At 37.1% G+C, this 24,459-nt stretch overlaps 1 protein-coding gene across 1 annotated transcript in view; it reads left to right on the top strand.

Annotated features, from left to right (window-relative positions):
* The window catches only part of LEMD3 (LEM domain containing 3), a gene marked incomplete at its 5' end in the record, with an annotated part of 79,597 nt that extends 72,327 nt beyond the window's left edge, over positions 1-7,270 (top strand). Inside the window, 4 exon segments of the mRNA XM_014583017.2 lie at positions 2,189-2,270; positions 4,598-4,703; positions 4,797-4,875; positions 5,098-7,270. Of these exon segments, the coding sequence (XP_014438503.1) occupies positions 2,189-2,270; positions 4,598-4,703; positions 4,797-4,875; positions 5,098-5,261 (431 nt within the window).
* Between the last annotated feature and the right edge of the window lie 17,189 nt (positions 7,271-24,459).

The following is a 24,459-nucleotide window of genomic DNA, read 5'->3' as shown; positions in this document are numbered from 1 at the left end:
TAGTCTAAGTCTCTCCAATAGTTATCACAGCTGACACATGCCTCTACATGAACTCAAGTCTGACTTTTTTTGTTGTTGTTGTTGTTACCTAACATTCATTCCCTGAGCATCATCACAGCGTACTAAATGTAATTTCCCATCTAGAATAGACTGCATAGTGACTTAATCAAGCATGTTATCATCAATAATATTCCATTTCTACTTTCTTGCTTATGTATATATATGTTTTTTTTTCTCTTCCTCTTTTTTTTTTTCCCCCTATGTTTGTCCCTCTGCCCTTTCCCACTCTCCCATTACACTATCTCTGCTATATACAGTTGTCTTCCAGAAGAGTTATTGAAAAAGTGATACATACAAGTAAAGGGAGAGAGGCCACAAGTTCCAACCATCAGCTCATAAAGTTTTTGGTAATAGGGAGCATAAACTCCACTCAGGGTTGGATAAGGAAGGGTCTCCGGCAGATCCACAAGTGTAGGTGAGTCTCCAAGGAATGCAGTTTCAGGAAAGCAGTTCTGGTACACAGGGATAATTATCAGCTGATGCGGCACAGCAGTCATCTTGTAGTTACCAGGAATGGTGTTGTGGGGGTCTGCAGTGTGAGTTGTCCTTGGGTATCTGGCTTCCTTAAAAATGGCAGAGTAGTTCGCGGGGCCACCCGGGGCGTGGCTGCACAGGGGCGTAATCCCCCGGCGCCGGGGGGGGGGGGGACGACGAAGGGGAGCCAGACTTTTCCGGCGCTTGGCTGCGCAGGGGCGTGAGCCCCTGGAGGGGGGCCAGGCCGTTCTGGCGCGCGGTTGCGCAGGGGCGGAAGCCCCCAGCCGCGGGGCCCCCGGAGGCGGGCCCTCTCTAATTCTTACATTCAATAAGCTATCGTAATAGGCTCCATTAGTCATAGCATAAAACCAACACTTTGACAAAGATTATACTACCGATACCCCATTATATATCCTATCTACTTTCCATCTGCACTGCTGTTGGTCTGTCTTTTCCATATCAATATCATCTCTCTGTTTTAGACAGCTATGACTGGTTTTCTTGCATTTACTTTTGCTTCTACTTAGTTGATTCTCCACATAACAATTTCTTTTAAAAATTTTTATAAGTTGAGGTCAGCAGATAGCATGATGGTTAAGGGTGTTGTACTCCCACTTGGGCCACTGCAATTCAAGTCCCAGACCTGGTGGCTTGCTTTCTCACTTTCTCTCTCTCTCTCTCTCTCTTCTTCTCTGGTCAAATTTAAAAAAAGAAAAAGAGAGAGAGAAATTGAGTGATTGAGAGTGTGAGAGAGAGAGAAAGAAACCAATTCTTTAAAAAAATTGTTTTGGTAAATTTTTTTTGAAGTTTTATTTACTTCATTCATAAGAGCACAATTATACACATGAGAGAAAGGCAGAGGGAGCATCCTTGACAGGATCTTGTCACACAGATCCCCTTCACCTAAGCCTGCAACTTGTCAGTATCTTGAACGCATGTGCACATGGCATGTTTTCAAATCAACTAGGTATCTGAACCCGCAATCAGCCGTGTGACCACCAGCATTGCAGATCAGTATGCCGCTGACTGTGCCACCAAGGCTGCATCAAATTTATAACTTTTAAAGACGGATCTCATTATGATATTTCTCTACTTAAAACAGCACTTGAGTTGCTTTTTATTGTAGTTATGATGCACCCAAGTACTTTAATGTCACTACATGATCCTAAATAATTGCCTTTAAATTTTTTTCTACTTGAGCCACACAGCTAGCTTTTAGTTATTTGACTGGAATATACAAAGCTCTCCCTTGCCTCAGGGTTTGTGTATAACTGATTGTCTCTGTTTGACATGTCCTTCATATCTCTCTCCATCCTACTAATTTTTAATTCCTCAATTTCCAACATAAATTTCAATTCCTGGGAGAAGTTTTATATGATACTTACAGATAGGTTAAATGAATTTTACAGCTTTCTCTAATCTTAGAGCTTAACACAATTATAATTTTGGAGGTGATATTATTTATGATCTTTCACTCCCACTACACTGTAAACTCTGTGACACCAATACTGTCTGTCTTATTTGTCTTGACATCTAACATGGGTTATGCTCATAGTAGAAGCACACAATAAATATTTTTTAAATGAACTGAATGACTTAATGCCTTTCAATAAAGTAGAACAATGACAAATAATAAAACTAATCTTTTTTGTAGCATTTCATTTAGATAGAAGAAATTCACCGCCAAACAGTTTGACACCATGTCTAAAGATTCGAAACATGTTTGACCCAGTTATGTAAGTATTATGAACAAGAGTATATGTGAGTTTTGTTTGGAATATTTGGAAAATGCATGATATTGTTATTGTGCTGTTTCTGTAATTGAAAATCTGTTTTCTTTCTGAATCTCTAACTATGGAAATGTCAGGTTTTCCTCTTTTCTTGTAAAATTCCAAGGAAAGTATTGGCCAAAAGACACACATGTATAAACATTCATAATACTTTCATAAATCATTGAATTCACTGTGAATCCTCATAGCAGATAAATGGTTGATACAAATTAATGACACAGGGTGACAAATAGTACCCTTTATTGAATATATCAGTTGTGTTATATATATATTTTTTAATTTGCTATAGGATATGTGTGTTCACTAGGGAGGGAGAGAGGAGAAAAGAGAAAGAGAGAGAGGAAGTGAGCAATCACCCACCTTAGGGGGATGACCACACTGCAATCATTCTCCTCCAGTCTCCTCTTAGGATTTTGTGCATGCATGCACATGTGCTAAGCATGTTTTCCAAGCTGCCAGGTCTAGGACATGAACCACACAGTCAGCCATGTGGGATCCAGCCACCTTAACCACCAGATCACCAGCTGACCCAATGACTGCCAGCGTTTTGCCTCAGTAGTCAGTATAGTGTACAATACCTACCTTTTCAAAATTTCTTATCTCTGTTTATAAGAAATTCCCTATGAAAGTACACACACCTTTCTCTCTTCAGGTCCCATCTCTACTTACCTGTGAAATATTTTAGGAACTTTTCTGACTGTAATATTACAACACTAACATCCGAGATTAGCACAGTCAGAAGTTACATCCTTAGAATCCATAATATTTCACATATAAAATATAAAATTTTTAGAATTAGCTTCCTAGAGGCCACTACTTAATCTGTTTAATATGACAGATCAGATCTTGTTTCTAAAAAAGATCCTGATAATGGAAAACGTATTACATATAAAATGTCCCTAAGGCCCATTTAGTAAATCATTTATTTCAAAAAGTATTGATGAGATTCCAATCAAGTGAGAACAAAATTGGAAATGCCAGTATATTCACACACATCCTCTATTTTGCCAAGATAGAAACAATTAGTAGTGTGGTGATGCCTCTGTTGGGAATCTTACTTCATGACTTAGAGTTAGGAATTCAATGCCAGTCCTGCATTTTATTAACTAAGATGAAGATTTATAATTTAAAGTGAAGCCCCTCTTTTCTCTGGCCCACCATCTCTGTCTCTCCAGTAGGATTAAGTCTACATCACGGTAACAGGAAATCTCAAAACTCTCCTTACAGTGGGGTGACTGTAAAATGTGTCCCCCATATCACTCTTCATTATTTTGGAAAAGAGATGTTTAGCACATAGTATTTACGAAGAATTTTCTTTAAGTTTATAGGAATTTGAAAATGTCATTAAAATGCAATCATATCTAACTTTTAAAACTGTAACGAGTTTACTACTTACTAAGTACTTAACACTAGTCTAGAAAGAAAAATAATAATAACTGCAAGAACTTAAGATTTTAAACATAAAAATGACAACTCTGGGATCAGCAGATAGCATAATGGTTACATTGCTGAACTCCCACGTGTTGACCATGGTTCAAGTCCTGGACCTGGCCCCTTAAAACTTATGCCAGGCATGTGGGCGTGCATGCCCAGAATCCCAAGAGAATGGAGGAGAAGGGATTGTGGCATGGCCATCCCCCGTGGAGTGATTTCTCACTTTTTGTCTTTTTCTCTTGGAAGCACATGTGCCCTATAGCAAAAATCTCTCCTTAAAAAAAAAAAAAAGAAAAAAGATTTTTAACCTCCTGCTATGGACTAAGCTTTCTTTACCTGAGCTGTCTTGCACTCTCTTATTGGAAAGAGAGAGAAGGGCTTGAGACTTCTGAATGTTAAACTTTTAAAATCTACCTATTGCTAGTCAACAAGCATTTACTTACTGTTAATTTTAACAATATATTTATTTATTTATTTTTAGAGGTTTTTGCTATAGTGTACGTGCTTGCAAGAAGGCAGAGAGAGACAGAGAGACAGAAAGCGAATCACCCTTCAGGGAGAATGGGCACACCACAGTCCCTTCTCCATTCTCCTCTCAGGATCTTGGGCATGCACGCATACGCGCTCGGCGTGAGTTTAAGCCACCGGGTCTGGAACTTGAACCACAGTTGGCTACATGGGAGTTCAGCGATATAGCCATTACGCTAACTGCTGACCCCAACAATATATGTTTTTTAAGCTATCCCAATTATAGTAGGAATGTATATATTATAAGAGACAAGGAAGACTTTTTACTATGTAGGAATATGGTCATTGACTTTGTTTTCATTAATTTTTAGGGAAATAGGGGATCAGTGGCATTTGGCAATTCAAGAAGCAATTTTAGAAAAATGCAGTGATAATGATGGCATTGTTCACATTGCAGTAGACAAAAATTCACGAGAGGTAAACTAACTTTTAGTATTGAATTTCATATGTTGGATTTGTTGCTATTAAACTAAGACTTTCCTTTCTCTCCCTCTGTATTTTATATCACAGGGTTGTGTATATGTTAAATGTCTATCTCCAGAATATGCTGGAAAGGCTTTTAAGGCATTGCATGGCTCTTGGTTTGATGGTAAGAAATTTGAGTATTATTAACATTCTGAAAAGATAATCATGGTTTAGAGCTAAACTGTGCAAGATTTTAAGCTAAAGAATTTCAGGTTAGCATTTTTTTTTTAGTAATAATTTTAGGTGATTTTATGTTTTGCGTTCATGTGTTTTTTGCCACAGTTAATTTTCTACATATATTAAACGCATTTCACAGAACTAAAATACTACTTTTATCTTACAACAGGGAAATTGGTTACAGTAAAATATTTACGGCTAGATAGATACCACCATCGCTTTCCCCAAGCTCTTACTTGCAACACTCCTTTGAAGCCATCAAATAAACATATGAACTCTATGTCTCATCTTCGTCTTCGGACTGGCCTAGCCAATTCTCAAGGAGGTTCCTGAAAAGACTTTCTTCCACTCCTAGGACTGTTATTTACAATAGGAAAATTCCTGTTTTGCTTACTGTCTTCCTTTTTAAATGCTTTTTGTATGTAATATTTTTATTGATGAATACAGCTCTGTTTGAATGTTTCAGAAATCTTAAGGTTCCAAAGGGATTTAGCAGTGAGGCAGCAATGTTGAGTAGGTAGAATAATTGTTTATTCAGTTTTTGGAACTCAATTAAGCAAGTGCATTTAAGGTTTTGCATGAGGAACATTGACTTTATTAAGCATTTTATTATAATGGTGGTTGTATTTTTGCACCAAGAAGTGTTTAGATAACCACACAAAAGCATGGTGAAGAAGCTTCTTCTATTTCCATAATTTCTTGTGAACTAATGTTGTGAATTTTTGTATACAGTCACCTGAATAGTTCCTTACAGGCTAATGCGATGAAACTGTTAATTTCCCAGATTAACCTTAGGTTTCTGTTACTTGTAAGAGATTCATTTGCTTCAGCTGGAATATGGGAAAATTAATTCGGGTTTCATGGTTACATATATGTGTAAGTGGATGTACATGTACTTAAATTGGCTTTTGTATATATGTGTAAATGCTGGTGGTGGCGAAAGTAGTCTTGTTTTGTGAGGATGTCTGCATTAAAGCAGTAAAATAAGCTTTCTATTTTATTCATAATCTAATGTGTGTATATATGTATGTATATATAATGTGCGTATGTGTGTATATACATGTGTATATGTATATACACACACACACACATTTACACATATGGCTGTACTATCATATAGATCAAACAGCCAAACACCTGGAAGTATTAGATACAAGTTTAAAATATCTTTTATAGGTTTTATATGAAAATGTCTTGAGTATGATTTTGTGTGAAAGTTCTGAGACTAGTCGTGATGGATTCAAATTTATGTGAGCAATAAAGAAGCAATTGGCAGGTAATGGAAAACTATTTTGTGAAAGCTGTATTTATTATAAATACTAGGGCTGTGACATAGTACCATTGGGATTAAGTCATTTTCCCAATTTATTTATAATTTAATGAAATGTTAGTGCCCCTATTACATGTCAAGTTTAAAGCAGGGCACGTTGTTGCAGCAAAATATGTATTTGACAAATTTTACTTGCAATCTTGGGTCATGAAAGTTTGCAATATAGTAAATGCACAAGTGACCATTGCTTTTGTGCCTCAGTATTTAATTTGTTTTAGTAAAGTTACTTTATTACTGTTTTTAATTTCAGATTAAAATAGTTGCTGAGCAAAGTTTACTTGTATCCTAACAATTGACTTTTTAAAAAAACCTGTTGATACATCATTGTCAGTCCAAATGAATATGTGAAACAGCTGGAATTATACCAATTTTAATTTGGTTTAAAGCTCAGTTTCTTTGTTTTATGTTTATGTGTTGGGTTTGCAGCATGAACTTGCACAGATAATGCACGTTTTCTGGTTAAGTAAACATGATGCACACTATTCTGTAACAGAAAACCCTATTGTGCCTTACCTATGTGCTTTCGTGGGCACCATGTTTATTAAAAATAAAAAATGATTCGTTATCTGAAGAGAATAAATTTTAAATTCTCAGTTTATGTCTCAGATGCTAATGTGTGAAAATATAAATATATATAATATATAAAGTTACCAATCTTCCTGTATTTTATGTGCATCATAGTGATTTATCTGAGCTTAGTGACCCCATCTTGTAACCTGTTGCAAGAGTGAATGTAAAAAAAAAATAGTTGTGACATTTTAAAAGGTCGCCTTTTGATGCAGATGCATCTTTTTCTTGCTTCTAAAACATATTTCATGTAAAGATTGTACATTTATTATTGTAATATATACTATTATGAAGCTTATTTTACCTGAAACTGTTAAGCCGACCAAGATCCCTCCCTGCAAGTCAGAAGGGAATATGTATAATAATTAGGTATTTGAGAAGTTTTGAAGTTTGATGTAATCTGTTACTTGTCCTGTTTAAAAAAAGGAAAAAATTCTAATTAAAAATTTATTAGGTTTTTTTAAATGTGTCTTTGCTTTCAAAAAACTTTGTAAGTGCCCTGTGTCTGTCTTTACTTTTTTTAACACTGAAAATAGATTCCTTTATTTTAAAGCTATTTCATTGGAGGATCTATGAATATATGTGTGCCTTTAGAGATAGACAAGGACCTAAAATTAATTTTAACCATAGATTTGTCCAGCATCTTATCTTTATGAAAATGTTTTGAATCAGAATGAGACAAGAGACCTCTGTTTGAGTTCTAGACCCAGAAGTTTGAAACTCACACCAGGCACGTGTGTGTGCATGCCAGAAATCCCAAGAGGAGAATGGAGGAGAAGGGATTGCAGCATGGCCATCCCCCATGGGAAGTAATTTCTTGCCTTCTGTCTGTCTCTGTCTCTTTCGTGAGCACACGATTCCTATAACAAAAATTCTCTCTTTTAACAAAAATGGGGCAAAAATGTAACTCAACTGCATCACTAAGCATGATTTAGTTCATCTATATACTTTTTAATAGCAAGAATTTCTCAAAAAAGGCAGTTCTTTTGCACATTTTGGCTCAACTTTGTTATTGCATCATAAACTGGTAACAAACAGCAACTTTGAGTAGCATTGGTTTAGATTTTTGTGGATTTTAATCAAGTAAAAAGTCTTGATTAGTCAGTCTTTTGGTAGACTTATCAATTGTTAAAAAATACCTGGCACTGTTATGTTTTAGGGCATGCAAAGATGAAAGACCCATGGCTCAGTCATAAAGATGGTCACAGTCTAGAGGAAGAATATAGGGCAGATATATTAAAAGGCAATGTGACTTTTCTTCTTCCTTGCCATCTTGGCAGCTGCTCTTGGTTGTGAGTTGTCCTGCACCTAAGTCAGGAAGAGGACAACCACGAACAAGATGAAAAAAATTCACTAGAGATGATCACCTCTAGGCTCCAGTTCATGAAAAGTGAGAAAGGTAATCAGACTCAAGATATTCAGACAAGGCAAAGTGAAAATGTTCATTGCCAACAACTGCCCGGCTTGGGGGGAAAGCCAAAATAGAGTACCATGACATATTGGCCAAAACTGGTGTCTATCATTAAAATGGAAATAATATTAGGAACAGCATGTAGAAAATACTGTAGAGTGTGCACACTGTCTTATCATTGATCCAGGTGATTCTGATATTAGAATCATGGCAGAACAGTGGTGAAAAGTAATTGTGTATTTTTCTTTTTCCTTAATAAAACTTGCCAGAGCTTGTTTTCTAAAAAAAAAAAAAAGAAAAAAAAAAGAAAAAAAAACAAAAAACACCAAGAAAGAAAATACATTGAGAGAAATAGGCAGAAGGAATTCTAGAAGTACTTAGAGGCACCTTATGCATCTTTTCTTTCTTTCTTTTTTTTTTTTTTTTTTAAGAGAATTTTTGCTATAGGGTGGGTGTTCTTTCTGGAGAGACAGACAGCAAGAAATCTCCTCCTGGGGGCATGTCCACACTACAATCCCTTTTCCTACATTCTCCTCTTGGGACTTTGGGCATACCTGCACACAAGCCCAGTGTGAGTTTTAAGCCACCGGGTCCAAGATTGGAACTGTAGTCAACTATAAGTGAGTCCAGCATTGTAACCATTCTACCATCTGCTCGTCCCTACCTTATGTGTTAATTTTTTTAAAAAGATTTACTTTATTTAGTTTTATTTATTCATTCATTTATTTTAATTTGGCCAGAGAGAGACAGAAAGTGAGAAAGCAAGCTACCAGGTCCAGGACTTGAACTGTGGTCAGCCATGTGGGAGTGTCCAGCACCTTAACAACCATGCCACCTGCTGGTCCCCCCTTACGTATTTTAATAGAGAAAACATCAGAGCAGTTGAAGTAATAGAATCTGAGCCATATTTTAATTCAGTTTAATGCTTAAACACCCCTTAATTGGTATAGGTACAGTGATAAAAGTCTCCTTTCCCTTGAGCTGTTAGAAGAGCTCTGTTCTTGGGGATGAGAAAATAAAAGTTAATGTGTGGTATGTATGTCATCACAAAATCTATATTCATATTCATTAATTGGTAGGTACGTTCCCGGATATCTTGTGATATTGTAGCTCAATATTTGGACTTCATTTTATTTACCTAGTATTGTCAGAATGGCAGGCTATGATTTCTAAGTGACTAATGTCTTGATAAGTCATGTGTCCAGAACATTTCCTTTAATACCATTTGGTTGCAGTTCACTCCCTGCTTCTGGTAACATCACATTATTCTAGGTCACCTATGTGTCTTCCTCACCCCTTTTCCCTAAACTAAGCAAGTCACGTGATGACTCATCAGAGGTTGCTAAATAAAGCAGAATTTTGGCAGCCATTCTTCTGGGAAGGGTGCTCAAGAACAGGTACTTAGAATAATTAGGAACCAGAGCATGGTTTAAAGAAACTGAATGTCCAGGATGCTCATTCTGTTGACCTTTAAGTCCCATTGGGGAAACTTTGTGGCTGGAAATGCATCATGCTGGTGGATTTCTTTGCCTGAGAATCTTGACTAGGAGTAGCAGGAGACTCATTTTGTTGATTTTTAGATTTTTTAAGCCCAGTAGAATCTGAATTTGCATTACTTTTTATTCCATGAAAACTTTCACATGCGATTGGAAGGAAGGTAATCTAGGTATAGAGAGCACATGAACAAAGACAGATTGAGGAATCAACTCTATGTAAATTACAAGCACTTCTTTTTAAAATTTTATTATTTTTTAAATTTGCTATAGGTCATGTGTGCTCATCAGAGACACAGGGAAAGTGAGAAAGCAAGTTGCCAGTTCTAGGGTTCGAACTGCGAGTCCAGTGCCTTAACCATTGCACCACCTCCTAGCCCCACTACAGGTACTTCTTAGAGATGAATCACTTAAGTTTAGGGCAGTGGTCACATACTGAAATTTTTGTAGGTCACAGTTGAAGTTTAGATGGTGGTTATTGAGGGAAGAAATGAAATGAAAAATTGATGTTGAAGATTTGTTGGAATAAAGAATAAAAATTTAAAGAATAAGAAAATTGGTAACTAATATTGAGAGATATTAATACTGAGAGAGCATCTGATCTAAAAATCTCAACATTTGGAGAATAGATAAGGAACGATTGATTAGGGAAGATGACAGATAAAGATGATAGATAAATGGGATTTTTGGATATTTGGGGTTTGAAATTTCTACAGAACATACTTGTTTCTCAACCTGCTAAGTTACAGTGTCCACTGTGACAACATGGCTGGGCCTCCTCTTTATTTTTAGCATTATTTCTCCTCATTCTACTTGCTTTGAAAGATGACAATTGCAAAAACCAATAGTAAATAGTATGTAAGATGGGGATTGGACATGTAATCATGTTTTTTGTTAGTTTTGGGTTTATTAACTTTCAGCAAAAAGTCTCAAAATTAAGTTAAGAGTTGTAGACATCAGCTTAAACACTTGAGATCTGTGGAAAACATACTTTGAGCATTTGATCTTGGGTGATGAAATTGAATGAGAGTTAAACCATAGTATGGGTACAGAGGTTTATTAGAGGATGTTACTGAGTAAAATGTAGCTAGAGGGTTGATATTAGAAACTGCTCCTGTAGTCCTGCCAAGTTAGAAAGTGGAGTTAAAGACCTTCTTACTCTCATTACTCCATTTCTTTTAGATCCACCTTCCTATTTTCTCATCTTTGTATTTCTATTTACATACCGAGAAACCTTGGTACATCTGTGGTTGGCTTCACTAATTTTTCTGTTCACCCGGGTTTAAATCTTTTTAACTTATCCATGGGATTTTGTCTTTATTGAGATATAGAAGATATATTGGGTCATCAGAAAAGTCGTGACGTATTTTTCTATGTGAAAATGTGTCATGACTTTTCCAATGACCCAATATGTATCTCAATTTTATTGAGAGGTAATTCACATACCATCTAATTAATTTATTTGAACTGTACGATTTAGTACTTTCTAGTATATTCACAGAGTTGTATAAACAGCACCACAGTTTTATATATTTTTTGAGAGAGATTTTTGCTGTGGGGCACATATGCTTGCCACAGAGAGATACAGAGAGACAGAAAGTGAGAAATCACCCCCTGGAGAAATGGCCATACTGCAGTCCCTTCTCCATTCTCCTCTCGGGATTTTGGGCATGCACAAACATGTGCCTGGCGTGAGTTTTAAGCTGCCGGGTCTGGGACTTGAGTCACAGTTGACTGGGAGTCTAGCAACATAACCATTACACTATCTGCTGGTCCCAGTTTTAGAATATTTTTACAACCCCAAGAAGAAACCTTGTGCTCCTCAGTCATCACTGGTCATTTTAATTCATGTAGTCCTAGGCAATCACTTAATTTTTCTGTCTCTATAGATTTTCCTGTTCTGGACATTTTATATAAATGGAATTATGTAGTCTTTTGTAAGCAGCTTCTTTTACTTAGAGTATCGTCCTCAAAGTTCATCCATGTCATTGCATGTATCAGTGCTTCATTATTTTGGGAGCCGGCTAGTGGTGCGGTGGTTAAGGGCGCTGGATTCCCATATGGCCGACCGTGGTTCAAATCCTGGACCTGGCAGCTTTCTCTCTCTCTCTGTCCCTCTCTGGTCAAATTGACTTAAATGAATGAATAAATAATTTTAAAAATGTGTGAATATGAAATATTTTATCAGTTGATGAGTATCTGAATTATTGCTACATTTTGGCTATCATGAATAATACTGGAATGAATTCATGTACTAGTTTATATAGAGGCCTAGGTTTTCATTACTCTAGGATGTAAATAGGAGTAGAATTGCTGGGTATTTACCTATTTGTTACTTTTCCAGAGGGTGCATGTACTTGCCAGAGAGAGAGGAAGAGGGAGAAAGCATCCCCTCAGTGGGCATGATCATGTCATGATTCCTTCTTCATTTCTTTACCCTGTTGGGATTTGGGACATACGCACATACATTCCTGGGAGCATTTTTCAAGCTGCCATGGCTGGGTTTGAAACCTCACAGTGGACCATTTAGGGTCTGGCTGCCTTACCTACCAGTCCACATGATAGCTGTGATTAACCCTTTGAGGAATAGTCAGACTCTTCCAAAGTAACTGTATTGAGATGGAAGAGTTCTTTATACATTGTAAATACAAGCCCCGTATCATATTTTTTAAAAATATATTTAGGTTAGCCGACAAGTGGCATGGTGGTTAAAGGTGCTGGATCCCCACATGGCCGACCATGGTTCGAGTCTCGGACCTGGTGGCTTGCTTTCTCACTTTCTCTCTCTGTCTCTCTCTAATCAAACTGGAAGATAATGATAATAATAATAAATAAAATAATTATATATGTATATGTGTGTGTATATGTGTGGGTGTATATATTATGTGTGGGTGTTTATATATATATACACCCACATACATTATATTTATATATATATATATAGGTTTATTATTTTTTAATTGGACTAGAGAGAGAGAGTGAGAAAGCAAGTTGCCAAGTCTGGGACTCAAACTGCAGTAGGCCATGTGGGAATCCAGTGCCTTAACCCCCACATCACCTGCTGGCTTCACTTATCAGATTTTGATGTACAAATATTTTCTCCTATTTGTAAGATGCCTCTATAGATAGTATCCTTTACAGCAGAAATACTTCAGATTTTGATGAAGTCTAATTTATCAATTTCTTTTGTTTGTGGTTTTCATGTTTAAGAAACCATTGCTGGGCTAACAGGTGGCATGGAGGTTAAGGCAGCTGGATTTCACATGACCAACTCCATGGATCAAGTCCTGGTTCTGATGGCTTGAAAAACATGCTGGCATATATGTGTATGTGTGTGTCCAAAATCGCAAGAGGGTAATGGAGGAGAAGGGATTGAGGCATGGCCATCCCCCCACCCTACCCAGGGCAGGGGGTGGTGGTGATTTTTCACTTTCCTTCTCTCTCCTCTGAGTGCATGCATCCTATAGCAAAAACTAAGAAAAAAGAAAAAAATGACATTAGACATTATTACATTGTCGTAATGATCTCCTATGTTTTCTACAAATTTCATTATCTTTGCTGTTATATTTAGGTTTTTGATCCATTTAAGTTAGTTTTTATATGTTGTGTGAGGTGCAGGTCTAACTTTTTTTTTTTTTTTTGGTATATGGATGTCCATTTGGGATATCTTAGAATACATTCCAACACTGATTTTTTTCTTGCATTGAATTGTCATCCTTGTTGAAGATTTGTTGACTGAAATATGAAGCTTTATTCTGGACTTTGAATTTTATTCTATTATATCTACCTTATGCTAGTACCATACTGTCTTTGATTATTGTAGCTTCTTTTTAAATAATTGCTTATTTTATTTATTTATTTATTTATTTATTATTACTGTTTAATTTGCTGTAGGGTATGTGTGCTTACCCAAGAAAGAAAGAGTAAATTGAGAAAGCAGATTGACAGGTCCAGGTCTCAAACTACGATTGGCCATGTAGGAGCCCAGCACTTCAACTGCCATGCTATGTGCTGACCCCCATTACTATAGCTTTCTAGGAAGTTTTTTTCTTCCCTCCCTCCCTCCCTCCCTCCTTGTTTGCCAAAGAGGCACACATGCTGCCAAGAAGGAAACAGAGACACAGAAGAAAAGGGAGAAACCACCACCTGCCAGTGGGAATGGTCACAACGCAGTCTCTTCCTTTCTTCGTTCTGTTGGGATTTGGGGAATGCATGTACACATGCCTGGTGTGTTTCCCAAGCTGCTAGTGCTGAGGTTCAAACCACATGGTTGCTCATGTGGTCTCCAGCTTCTTAACCACCAGTCCATGGAGCCAGCCTTCTAGCAAGTTTTGAAATTAGGATATTCGAGTTTGTCAACTTCGTCTTTTTCGAGATTGTGTTGGCTATTTTTAATCCCTTGAATTTCCTAATAATTTTAGTAATCCGCTTAATTATTAACAAACTAGCTGGAATTTTTATGGTAATTAGATAGACTCTATGTATTGAATGCAATATGGGGAGTATTGTTATCTAATATCAAGTCTTGGAATTTATGGAAATGAGAAGTCTTTTCATTTATTTCTTACTCTTTAATTTTATTCAGCAATGAGTTTTTAGAATACAAGGGGACTTCAAGGAGTTTGTGAAAAAAAAATGGGATTAAAGTACAAGTTTATTTAGGGACAAAAAATAAATGAAATTCATGCATGCATGGTATTTTTCATAATGTACATTTTCCATAAACTTTTGAAGACCTCCCCATATAAGTTTTGTTAATTTTTTTGGTTAAACTTATTTCTAAGTGATTTCCTTAAATTTTTCTTTATTTAAGATCAGATTGTTTTCAAGTAGAGACAGTTTTACTTACTGGTTTCTGATCTGGATACGCTCCTCTCCTCCCACCACCCCCATCCTTTTTTTTTTTCCCCCTAATTGCCTGGGCTAGAACCTCCAGTACAGTTTTGAACAGAGATGCTAAGAGCAGACATTCTTGTTTTATTTCTACTAATCACAGTGTGAAGCATTCTGTTTTTCACCATTCAGTATGAGGTTAGCTCTGACTATGCTGTATTTTTTGTTCAGCTCAAAATACTTTTTCATTTCCTTTTATCAGGCTGAAGAAATTCTCTTCTAGTTCTAGTAGTTAGGTGGTTATTTTGATCATGAAACAGATGTCCGACTTTGTCAAATGCTTTTTCTTTATTGAGATGATCACATGATTTTTGTCCTTTGTTCTATTGATGATGAGGTTTGATTTTTCAGTCCTAAAATAATTTTGTGTATGGGAGATACATCTCAGGATATAGCCATGATTATAATCTTGTTTTTATTTGGTTTGCTAGTATTTTGTTGAAGATTTTTGCATCCGTATTCGTAAGACATACTCGTCTATAGTTTTCTTTTGAGGCCTCTGTCCAGTTTTAACACCAGTACTGGTCTCAGAATGAGTTAGGAAATAGTCCTTTCTGTCTTTTTAGAATGATAGGGATTTTTTTTGTATTATTCTATAAATGTTTAGAAGAATTCACTAGTGAAGTCATCTGGGTTTGGACCTTTATGGATAGATTTTTAATTACTAAGTCAGTATTTTTAGTTTATATGTCTATTCAGTTTTTCTGTTTCTTCTTGAGCCAGTTTTAGTAGTTTGAGTTCTAGGAATTTTATTTGCTATCTAATTTGTTGGTATGTAGTTGCTCACAGTATTTCTTTATAATCCTTTTTATTTTTGTAATATCAGTAGTAATGTCCCTTTCTCATTCCTGATTTTAATAATTTGAGGCTTTCTCCCCCTTTTTTTTCGTGGGCAGTTTGGTTACATGATTGCCAATTTTGTTGATGTGTTTGAAGAAACAACTTTTGATTTTGTCTGTTTTTCTATTCTCTATTTCATTTATTATTACTGTAGTCTTTATGATTTCCATCTACTTGTTTTAGGTTTAGTTGATGCTTCTTTCTTTTTTTGGGGGGGGGGTGAAGGTGGTGGTGAGATATTTGCTGTAGGGTGCATGCACTTGCCAGAGAGAGACAGAAAGTGAGAAATCACCCCCCCAGGGATGGGGTGGCCATGCTGCAGTCCCTTCTCCCATCTTCTTTCAGGATTTTGGGCAGACAGAAAGTGAGAAATCACCCCCCCGGGCATGGGGTGGCTATGCTGCAGTCCCTTCTCCCATCTTCTTTCAGGATTTTGGGCATGCACACACGTGCACCTGGCAAGAGTTTCAAGCCACCATGTTCGGGACTCGAACCGCAGTTGACCATGTGAGAGTCCAGCGCCTTTACCCGTACTCTACCTGCTTATTTCATCAATGTCTTAAGGCAGAAGTTCATAGTATTGATTTCAGATCTTCTTTCTTTTCTTTCTAAAATTCTGCTGGAGGGCATGTACGCTCATTAGACAGAGAAAGAGAGAAGGAAAGTGAGAGAGGATCCCCCATGGAGTATGGCTATGCCAAATTCCTTCTCTGTCTCTCCCGTAATTCAGGATTTGGGACATTCATGCACACACTTTAGTTGTGTTTTTCAAGTGTTGAGTCTGGAACTCCAAACTCAGCATCAGTCATGTGCTATCCAGCCATCCTAACTAACAGTCCACTTGTCCTTTCTTCTTTTGTAATATAGAATTTTACCACCATAAAGTTCCCTCTAGACATTGCTTTGGGTGCATCCCATAAATGTGAGTATATTATTGGGTCATTGGAAAAGTTATGACATATTTTTGCATAGAAAGATATATATCTTCATTTTCATTCATCACAAAGTATTCTTATTTCCCTATGATTTCTTTTTGACCCATTGGTTAGGTATGTGTTGTTTCATTTCTACATATTTGAGAAATTCCCCCAATTTCTTTTGTTACTTATTTATAATTTCATTCCATGTGGTTGGAAAATATATTTTGTATGATTTCAATCCTTTTAAATTTATTGATGCTTGTTTTATAACATATACTTTATAACATATCTACTTTTTAGACTATTTCATGTGGACTTGAGAAGAATATGTATTCTGCTGCATCAGCAGATGCTATTTGGACCAACAGTTGGTTTCCACTCTGATTATGTATTTTATTTTATTTTATTTTATTTTCTGATTTTTTTTTACCTCAAAAAGATTTGCTTTTATTACCAGATCAGTAACTCACTTGAGATGTTTTCATATTTAATACAGTATGAAAGATACTTTGTAATGTGCAGTTAATTTAGGATATCTTATTTATTTGTATTGCTGAAAGTAAATTCTATTACACTATTCTTTATTGCCCCAGCTTCAAAAAAATCTTTCATTTTTTTTAAAAAGTAGGAAAAGCGAGACAGCTCTTGGTGGTTATTGCCTGAGTGCTCAGTAGGAACACTGTTTTAGATGGTGATTCGATAGATAGGTACACAGATATCCTCTGAATAAATTCAGCAAGAAGTATGTAATACTCACATGAGAAAAATTTTCCTAAGATGAAAAGAAACATAGTGGGACCAGCAGATGGTATAATGGCTATGTTGCTGGACTCCCATGTAGTCAACCATGGTTCGAGTCCCAGATCCAGTGGCTTAAACTCATGCCAGGTGTGTGTGCATGCGTGCCCAAGATCCTGAGAGGAGAATGGAGGAGAAGGGGTTGCGACATGTCCATCCCCCCTAGGGGGTGATTTCTTGCTTTCTGTCTGTCTATCTCTGTCTTTCTGTTGAGCACACGTGCTCTATAGTAAAAACCTCCAAAAAAAGAAAAAAACACATAGATATACATAATTTTCCTTGACTAAATATAGCAAGTGGGCTAATTCTGTTTAAATTAGTAGTGAGGTGTAATGTGATTTCAAGTAAAAGTTGCAATAAGTAGAAATTTCTGTAATTATTAAATGAGTTGCTAAAATATCAGCTGGACGAATAAACAAGAAAGTAGATTTGTACAATGATAATTAGTAAGAGATTGAGCCTATCAGATATTAAAGCAAATTAAATGTATGTTACACAAATTTATAAGCAGATAATTAGAGACAATAAATGCCTCCAAAAAGGTCCTTACCATACCATAACTGGTACCATGAGATCATTTAAATTAAATCTAATCAGGGACAAGTTTTTTTTTTAATAATAATACGTACCTTTACTAGAAAGTTATGTATTTTTCTGAAGTTATAAAAATGATCTTATATGTAATGCAGGTTGTATTATAAATATGTTAACTCTTAAAATTAATTTTTTGGTATTTTTCCTGGTGCAGTTAATTCAAAAGTATGAAGTAATTTTCACTTTCTGTTTGATTCCTGTTGTATGATCAAAGAATAATTTTGCAAAAATATCCCAGACATCATCTAGTTTGTAGGACTCTCTTTCTAGTCTTATTTTTTTAATTGCCAGAGAGCATGTGCATTTGCCAAAGAAAACGCACTCCCCCATGGGGTATGGTCATGCCACAATCCTTTTTTCTTCCATTTCTGATCACATCTGGATTCTAGGCATGTGTTTTTCCAGCCGCTGGTGCCTGGATTTGAACTGCAGTCTGCCATATAGAATCTGGCTCTACTCTGAGTATACAGTTTAACTGCTATTCTAGGGGGCCAGCCCATAACCTTATGAACCAACATAGCTATGTCCTTTCATCCTTGCCAATATTCCTTAAATTGCTACCTGGACTAACCGACACAGTCTCTGGCAATGATAGTGATTTGACCAGTTTCTGTCATTTTTATTGACTATTAAGTCCTACATATTTCGAGAGTGAGCTGGTTCACTTTTTTTTTTTTTGAGAGGTTTTTGCTATCGGGTGTGTGTGCTTGCCAGAAAGAGAGAGAGACAGAAAGACAGAAAGCAAGAAATCACCCCCGGGGGGGATGGCCATGCCACAATCCCTTCTCCATTCTCCTCTCAGGATCTTGGGCACACACACACATGCGCCTGGTGTGAGTTTAAGCCACCAGGTCAGAGACTTGAACCGCGGTTGACTACATGGGAGTCCAGCAACATAGCCATTATGCCAATTGCTGGTCCCTCAAGAAGACACTTTTAAAGCACGTTTTGCCCTTTGGGTTTTTGTTGTTGTATTTCTTACCTAATTTGTAAGATTTTTCAAGTTTATTTATTCCATGAATGAGAGAGACAGAGTGAAGGATGGAGAGATACAGCATCCATGACAGGGTCTTGATGCCATGATCTATCTCAGGCCTCAGTGACCCCAGATAATGGGTACACATATGCCAAGGTATCCTTGAGAAGATCTCTGAATGTTACTCAGCAATTTTCCCATATAGGTCTGCTTCTCAGTGTCACATTTTATTGCTGCACAATTATCTTGCCCTCTTTTTAAAGGATTGATTTGCTTTGACAAATCAAGGATATTACCATATACATTATTTTCAGGAGAGAATTTTACATTCTTGAGTCCGTTAAGCATTTCTTCCCTTTGCACCTCCCACCCACCCTCTACCATCTCCTGCCCTAGCTTACAGACTCTGATACCTATGCTTACCCTTCCTACTATTCTATTTTCAGATCTTTCGATTTCTGTACAGAGTGCAGACTTTCAGTATATTGAGCAGGGATATGTAGTGTTTGTCTTTCAAAGTCTAGCTTACTTTGCTTAGCAATAGGTCTTCCATATTCAATAATGAGACAAATGACAGTGTCTCATTGTTTTTTTGTGACAGAATAATACTTCTATCTGGTCATGGTGTACAATCTTTTTTTTTCTGAGGTTTTTGCCTTAGGGTGAGTGTACTCACCAGAAAGAGAAAGAGAGAGACAGTGAAAGGAAAAGTGAGAAGTCACCTGCCAGGGGCGATGGCCACACCCTGCATTCTCCTGCGATCTTGTTCAGGCACGCATGCACATGTGCCCAGAGGGAGTTTCAAGCCACCATGTCCGGAACTCAAACTGTAGTTAACCTGTGAGAGTCCAGTGAAGTAACTGCTATGTCATCTGCTAGACCTGGCGTATAATCTTTTTAATGTGGTGTTGGATTCAGTTTTTGCAAGTGTCTTGTTGAGGAGTTTTGCATCTATATTCATCAAGGATATTGGTCTGTAGATTTCCTTTTTTGTTATGTCCTCGTCTGCTTTTGTTATCAAGATGACGGAGACTTCATAGAACGAGTTTAGAAGGATTCCTTTCTTTTGAACCTTTACAAATAGCTTGGATGGGGACAGCAGATGGTATAGTAGTTACATCGTTGGATTCCCATATGGCTTACCATGGTGTGAGTCCTGGATCTTGTGGCTTGAAAATCATGTCGGATATGTGTGCTAACATGCCCAAGATCCCAGGAGGAGAAGGGATTGCAGTGCAGCTATTCCCCCCGGGGAGGCAATTTGTCACTTTCCCGTTCTCTCTCTCTCTCTCCATTGAGATACATGTCCTAAGGCAAAAAACCCTGAAGGAAGGAAGGAAGGAAGAAGGAAGGAAGGAAGGAAGGAAGGAAGGAAGGAAGGAAGGAAGGAAGGAAGGAAGGAAGAAAGCGAGAGAGAAAGAGCTTGGAGGGGGAGGCAGCAGGTGGTGTGGTGGTTAAGGCACTGGACTTTCATATGATGGACTGTGGTTCTAACTCTGGATCTGGTGGCTTGAAAAATTGTGTCGGGCACATGCAGTTGTGTGTGAATACTCAAAATCCCAAGAGGAGAATGGAGGAGACAGGATTGTGGCGTGGCCACATCCCTTGGGGTGTGATTTCTCACTTTCCCTCTCGTCTCTCTATCTCCAGGGAGAATATGCACCCTATGGCAAAACTTAGGGAAAAAAATAAAAAGAAAAAAAATAGCTTGCGGAAAAATTGGGGTTAACTCTTTTTAAAAAATTTTGTAAACTTAAGAAGTGAAGTCATCATGATCTTGGCTTTTCCTTGCCAGGAGTCTATATATCACTGACTCAATTTCACTGCCATTATTGGTCTATTAAGATTTTCTATTTCTGGGGCCAGCAGGTGGTGTGGTGGCTAAAGGCGCTGGATTCTCACATGGCTGTACACAGTTTGAGCCCTGGACCTGATGACTTGCTTTCTCGCTTTCGCTTTTTCTCTTGCTCTCTATCTTTCTCTGGTCAAATTAAATAATAATAATAATACCAAATAGAATTAAATAAATAAATTATTCTTTAGAGGCAAAAAAAAGATTTTCTATTTCTTCCTGGTTCCATCTAGGTAGCTTGTGTCCAGAAATCTGTCCAGCTCATTTGGGTTTTCTAGTTTGTCACCACATAGTCACTCATAATATTCTCTTATAATTATTCGTATTCGAATAGGTCTGTTGTAACATACGAGCTTTATTCCAGTCCTACTTATCTGATTCTTTTCTGTTTTCCTTGACTAGTTTAGCTAATGGTTTGTCAATTTTGTTTAGCCTTTCAAAAAACCAGCTTTTGCTTTGCTGATTTTCTTTTTTTGTGTAAATTTTTTATTCTATATTTTGTTTATTTCAGCATTAATATTTATTATTACTTTTCTTCTGGTATTTTGGAGCTTTTTTGTTTTTGCTTTTCTAATTCCTTGAGATACATCGTCAAGTCTTTTGCCACCTTTCTGGTTTTTGTCTTGTGAGCACTAATTGCTATGAATTTCTCACTAATAACTCCTGTTTCCCTGTCCCATAGATTCTGGAGACTCATGTGTTCATTATCATTGGTTTCTATAAATCTTTTGATTACAGTCTTAATTTCTTCATTAGATTGAAAGTCGTTCAGGAGTAGGTTATTGAGTTTCCATGTTTTTGTGTATTTTTTTGGGGGGGGAGAGGTTTTTGCTATAGGGTGTATGTGCTCACCAGAAAGAGAGACAGAGACAGAAAGTGAGAAATCACCCCCCCAGGGGGGACGGCCATGCTACAATCCCTTCTCTTCCATTCTCCTCTTGGGATCTTGGGGATGCACGCACATGTGCCCAGTGTGAGTTCAAGCCGCTGGATCCAGGACTCGAACCATGGCTGACTACATAGGAGTCCAGAGACATAGCCGCTACGCTAACTGCTGGTCCCATGTTTTCATGTATTTTCAAAGACTCTTTCTGTTGTTGGTTCAAGTTTGATTCCACTACCACCAGAAAAAGTGCTGGCTATAGTTTCTATACTTTTAAATTTGTAAAGAAGGTTTGTTTTATTCCCTACTATGTGATCAGTCTTTGAATATGTTCCATATGAGGATGAGAAAAAAGTGTATTTTGGAGTTGGATGAAATGTTCTGTAAATGTCAGATCCAATTGGTTTATGGTATCAGTTAGTTTCTGTGTCTCTCTGTTTATTTTTTGTCTAGATGACCTGTCTAGTTATGACAGAGAAGTGTTGAAATCTCCAATAATTGGTTGTTGCAGTCAATCACTCTCTTTAGACCTAGCAGTCTTACATTTGCATGCCCTGGTGTTTGGTGCATAAATATTTATAATTGTTATATCTTCTTGGTGAATTAATCTTTTTTTTTTTTTTAGAGAGGTTTTCACTATAGGGCACGTGTGCTCACCAGACAGACAGAGAGAGACAGAGAGACAGAAAGCGAGAAATCACCCCCCCAGAGGGGATAGTCACGGCACAATCCCTTCTCCTCCATTCTCCTCTCGGGATCTTGGGCACACACGCACAAGCGCCCGGCGTGAGATCTAAGCCACTGGGTCTGGGACGTGAACCACGGTCGACTACGGGGGAGTCCAGCGACATAGCCATTATGCTAGCTGCTGGTTCCCTGAATTAATCATTTTAATACTATTTAATATCTTTATTTTTCTCTTTTTACCATTTTTATCTTGAAGTCTATTTTATATGATATCAGTATCATGACTCCAGCCTGTTTTTGGTTTCTGTTTGCACAAAATGGCTTTTTCCATCCCTTCACTTTTGGTCTGTATTTGTACCAATGAGATGTATTTCTTGTAAGTAACATATAGAAGGTTCCTGTGTGCGCGCGCGTGTGTGTGTGTGTGCTTAATAGTTTTTTGTTTTGTTTTGTTTTTGTTTTTAAAAATAGGGTGTTTGTACTTACCAGAGAGAGAGAGAGGAAAAGTGAGAAGTCATTTCCCCCGGAGGTGGGGGGATGGGAAGGATAGCCATGCTTCAATCCCTTCCCCATTTTCCTCTCATGATTGTGGTCATGTAAGCACAAGTGTCTGGCTTGTTCTTAAACTTGCCAGGTACAGGACTTGAACCATAGAGTCAGCTATGTGGGATTCAGCACCTTAACCACCACACCAACTGCTGGCCCCTGGGTTCTTGGTTATTATTATTTTTTTTAATCCATTTAGACAATCTATATCTTTTAATTGTGGAATTTAATCCATTAACATTCTATATAATTACTGTTATATTCTGGTAACTTTATTGTCAATATGTTTGAATTTATCTCTGTCATTTTGATAGTCATTTATTTAGTTTTCTGTCTTATTTCTGTTTGTCTACCTTTTGTTTTCCTGGTGTAGTATTCCCTTAGTATTTGCTGAAGAGCTGGCCTTGTGTTGGTTAATTCTTTCAGTTTTTGTTTATCTGGGGATGATTTTACTTCTCCTTTCAATTTGAAGCATCTTGCCAGGTATAGTATTCTTGACTGACATTATTTTTTAGAGTTTTAAATATCTTTCCATTCTTTCCTTGCCTACATTGTTTCAGTTGAGAGGTCTGATGTTAGTCTAATGAGGTGACTTTTTAAGTAATTTGGTGTTTCTCTCTTGCAATTTTTAGAATATTGTCTTTGTCTTTGATTTTACTAGTTTGGCTCTGATGTGCCTTGGAGATCGTTTTTCATTGAATCTGTTGGTGTTCATTGTGTTTCTTGGATCTGGATGTTTATATGTTTCTCTAGATTTGGAAAGTTTTCAGATGACATTTCATGAAAGAATGTTTCTGTGCCTTTTCCCGTTTCTTCACCTTCTGAAGTATCTATTATGCAGATATTTGGTGGTTTAAAGGTGTTGGAATTTTTTATATATTGTCCTCATTATTTTAAGGTTTTTGTCATAGGATGCATGTGCTCACCCAAGAGAGACAGAGAGAGGAAGAGTGAGAAATTACCCCCCACTACAAACCTTTATCTTCCATTTTTCCTCTTGGGATTTTGGGCATGCATGCACACAAGTCTGGTGTGATTTTCAAGACTCTGGGTCTAGGACTTGAACCATAGTTGGCCATGTGGGAGTCTAGCACATCAACATTAACCATCATATCACTTGCTGGCCTCTGTCCTCATTTTTAATGATTATTTTTCCTTATTTATTTTTAAGGGTGTGTGTGTGTGTGTGTGTGTGTGTGTGTGTGTGTGTGTGTTGTCATGTTCTTAAAAAACTATTTTAACTTTATTTATCTTTTTAAATTTATCTTGTGGCATAGCCATACACCCTTGAGGTGGGGAAGACTTCGCACTTTTCCTCTCTCTGTCTCTTTCTCTGTCTCTCTCTCTCTGTCTCTCTCTTTCTCTCTCTGGTGAGTGTACATGTACATGCCCTATGGCAAAATTCTTTTTTTTTTTTTAAATCACTTTGTAAGAGAATGTCAGAATGATTCAACATCATACTGAGGTTATATGGTTAATATATACTTTAATTATGAGGATAGTCTGGTATATAAAAATTCAGTATATGAAAGATGATTTATTAATGTGGAAAGTGGGTCATTCAATAAAAATAAAAGTAAAAAATATATGGGAAACAGAGCCCTAATGTGACTAATCCCAGGGCTGTAAGACTGTAGCTATATTTCTTTAGAAACAGCACAGACCTCTTGGCTTGTAGTAACAGATCTTAATGACCTGATATTTCTGTTTCCATATGGTAGTCTCTCAGTTTCCAACATGG

The sequence above is a fragment of the Tupaia chinensis genome, unplaced genomic scaffold (genome assembly GCF_000334495.1).
Source record: "Tupaia chinensis unplaced genomic scaffold, TupChi_1.0 Scaffold143982_1, whole genome shotgun sequence".
NCBI lineage: Eukaryota > Metazoa > Chordata > Mammalia > Scandentia > Tupaiidae > Tupaia > Tupaia belangeri.
This window is presented reverse-complemented; position numbering and strand designations above follow the sequence as displayed.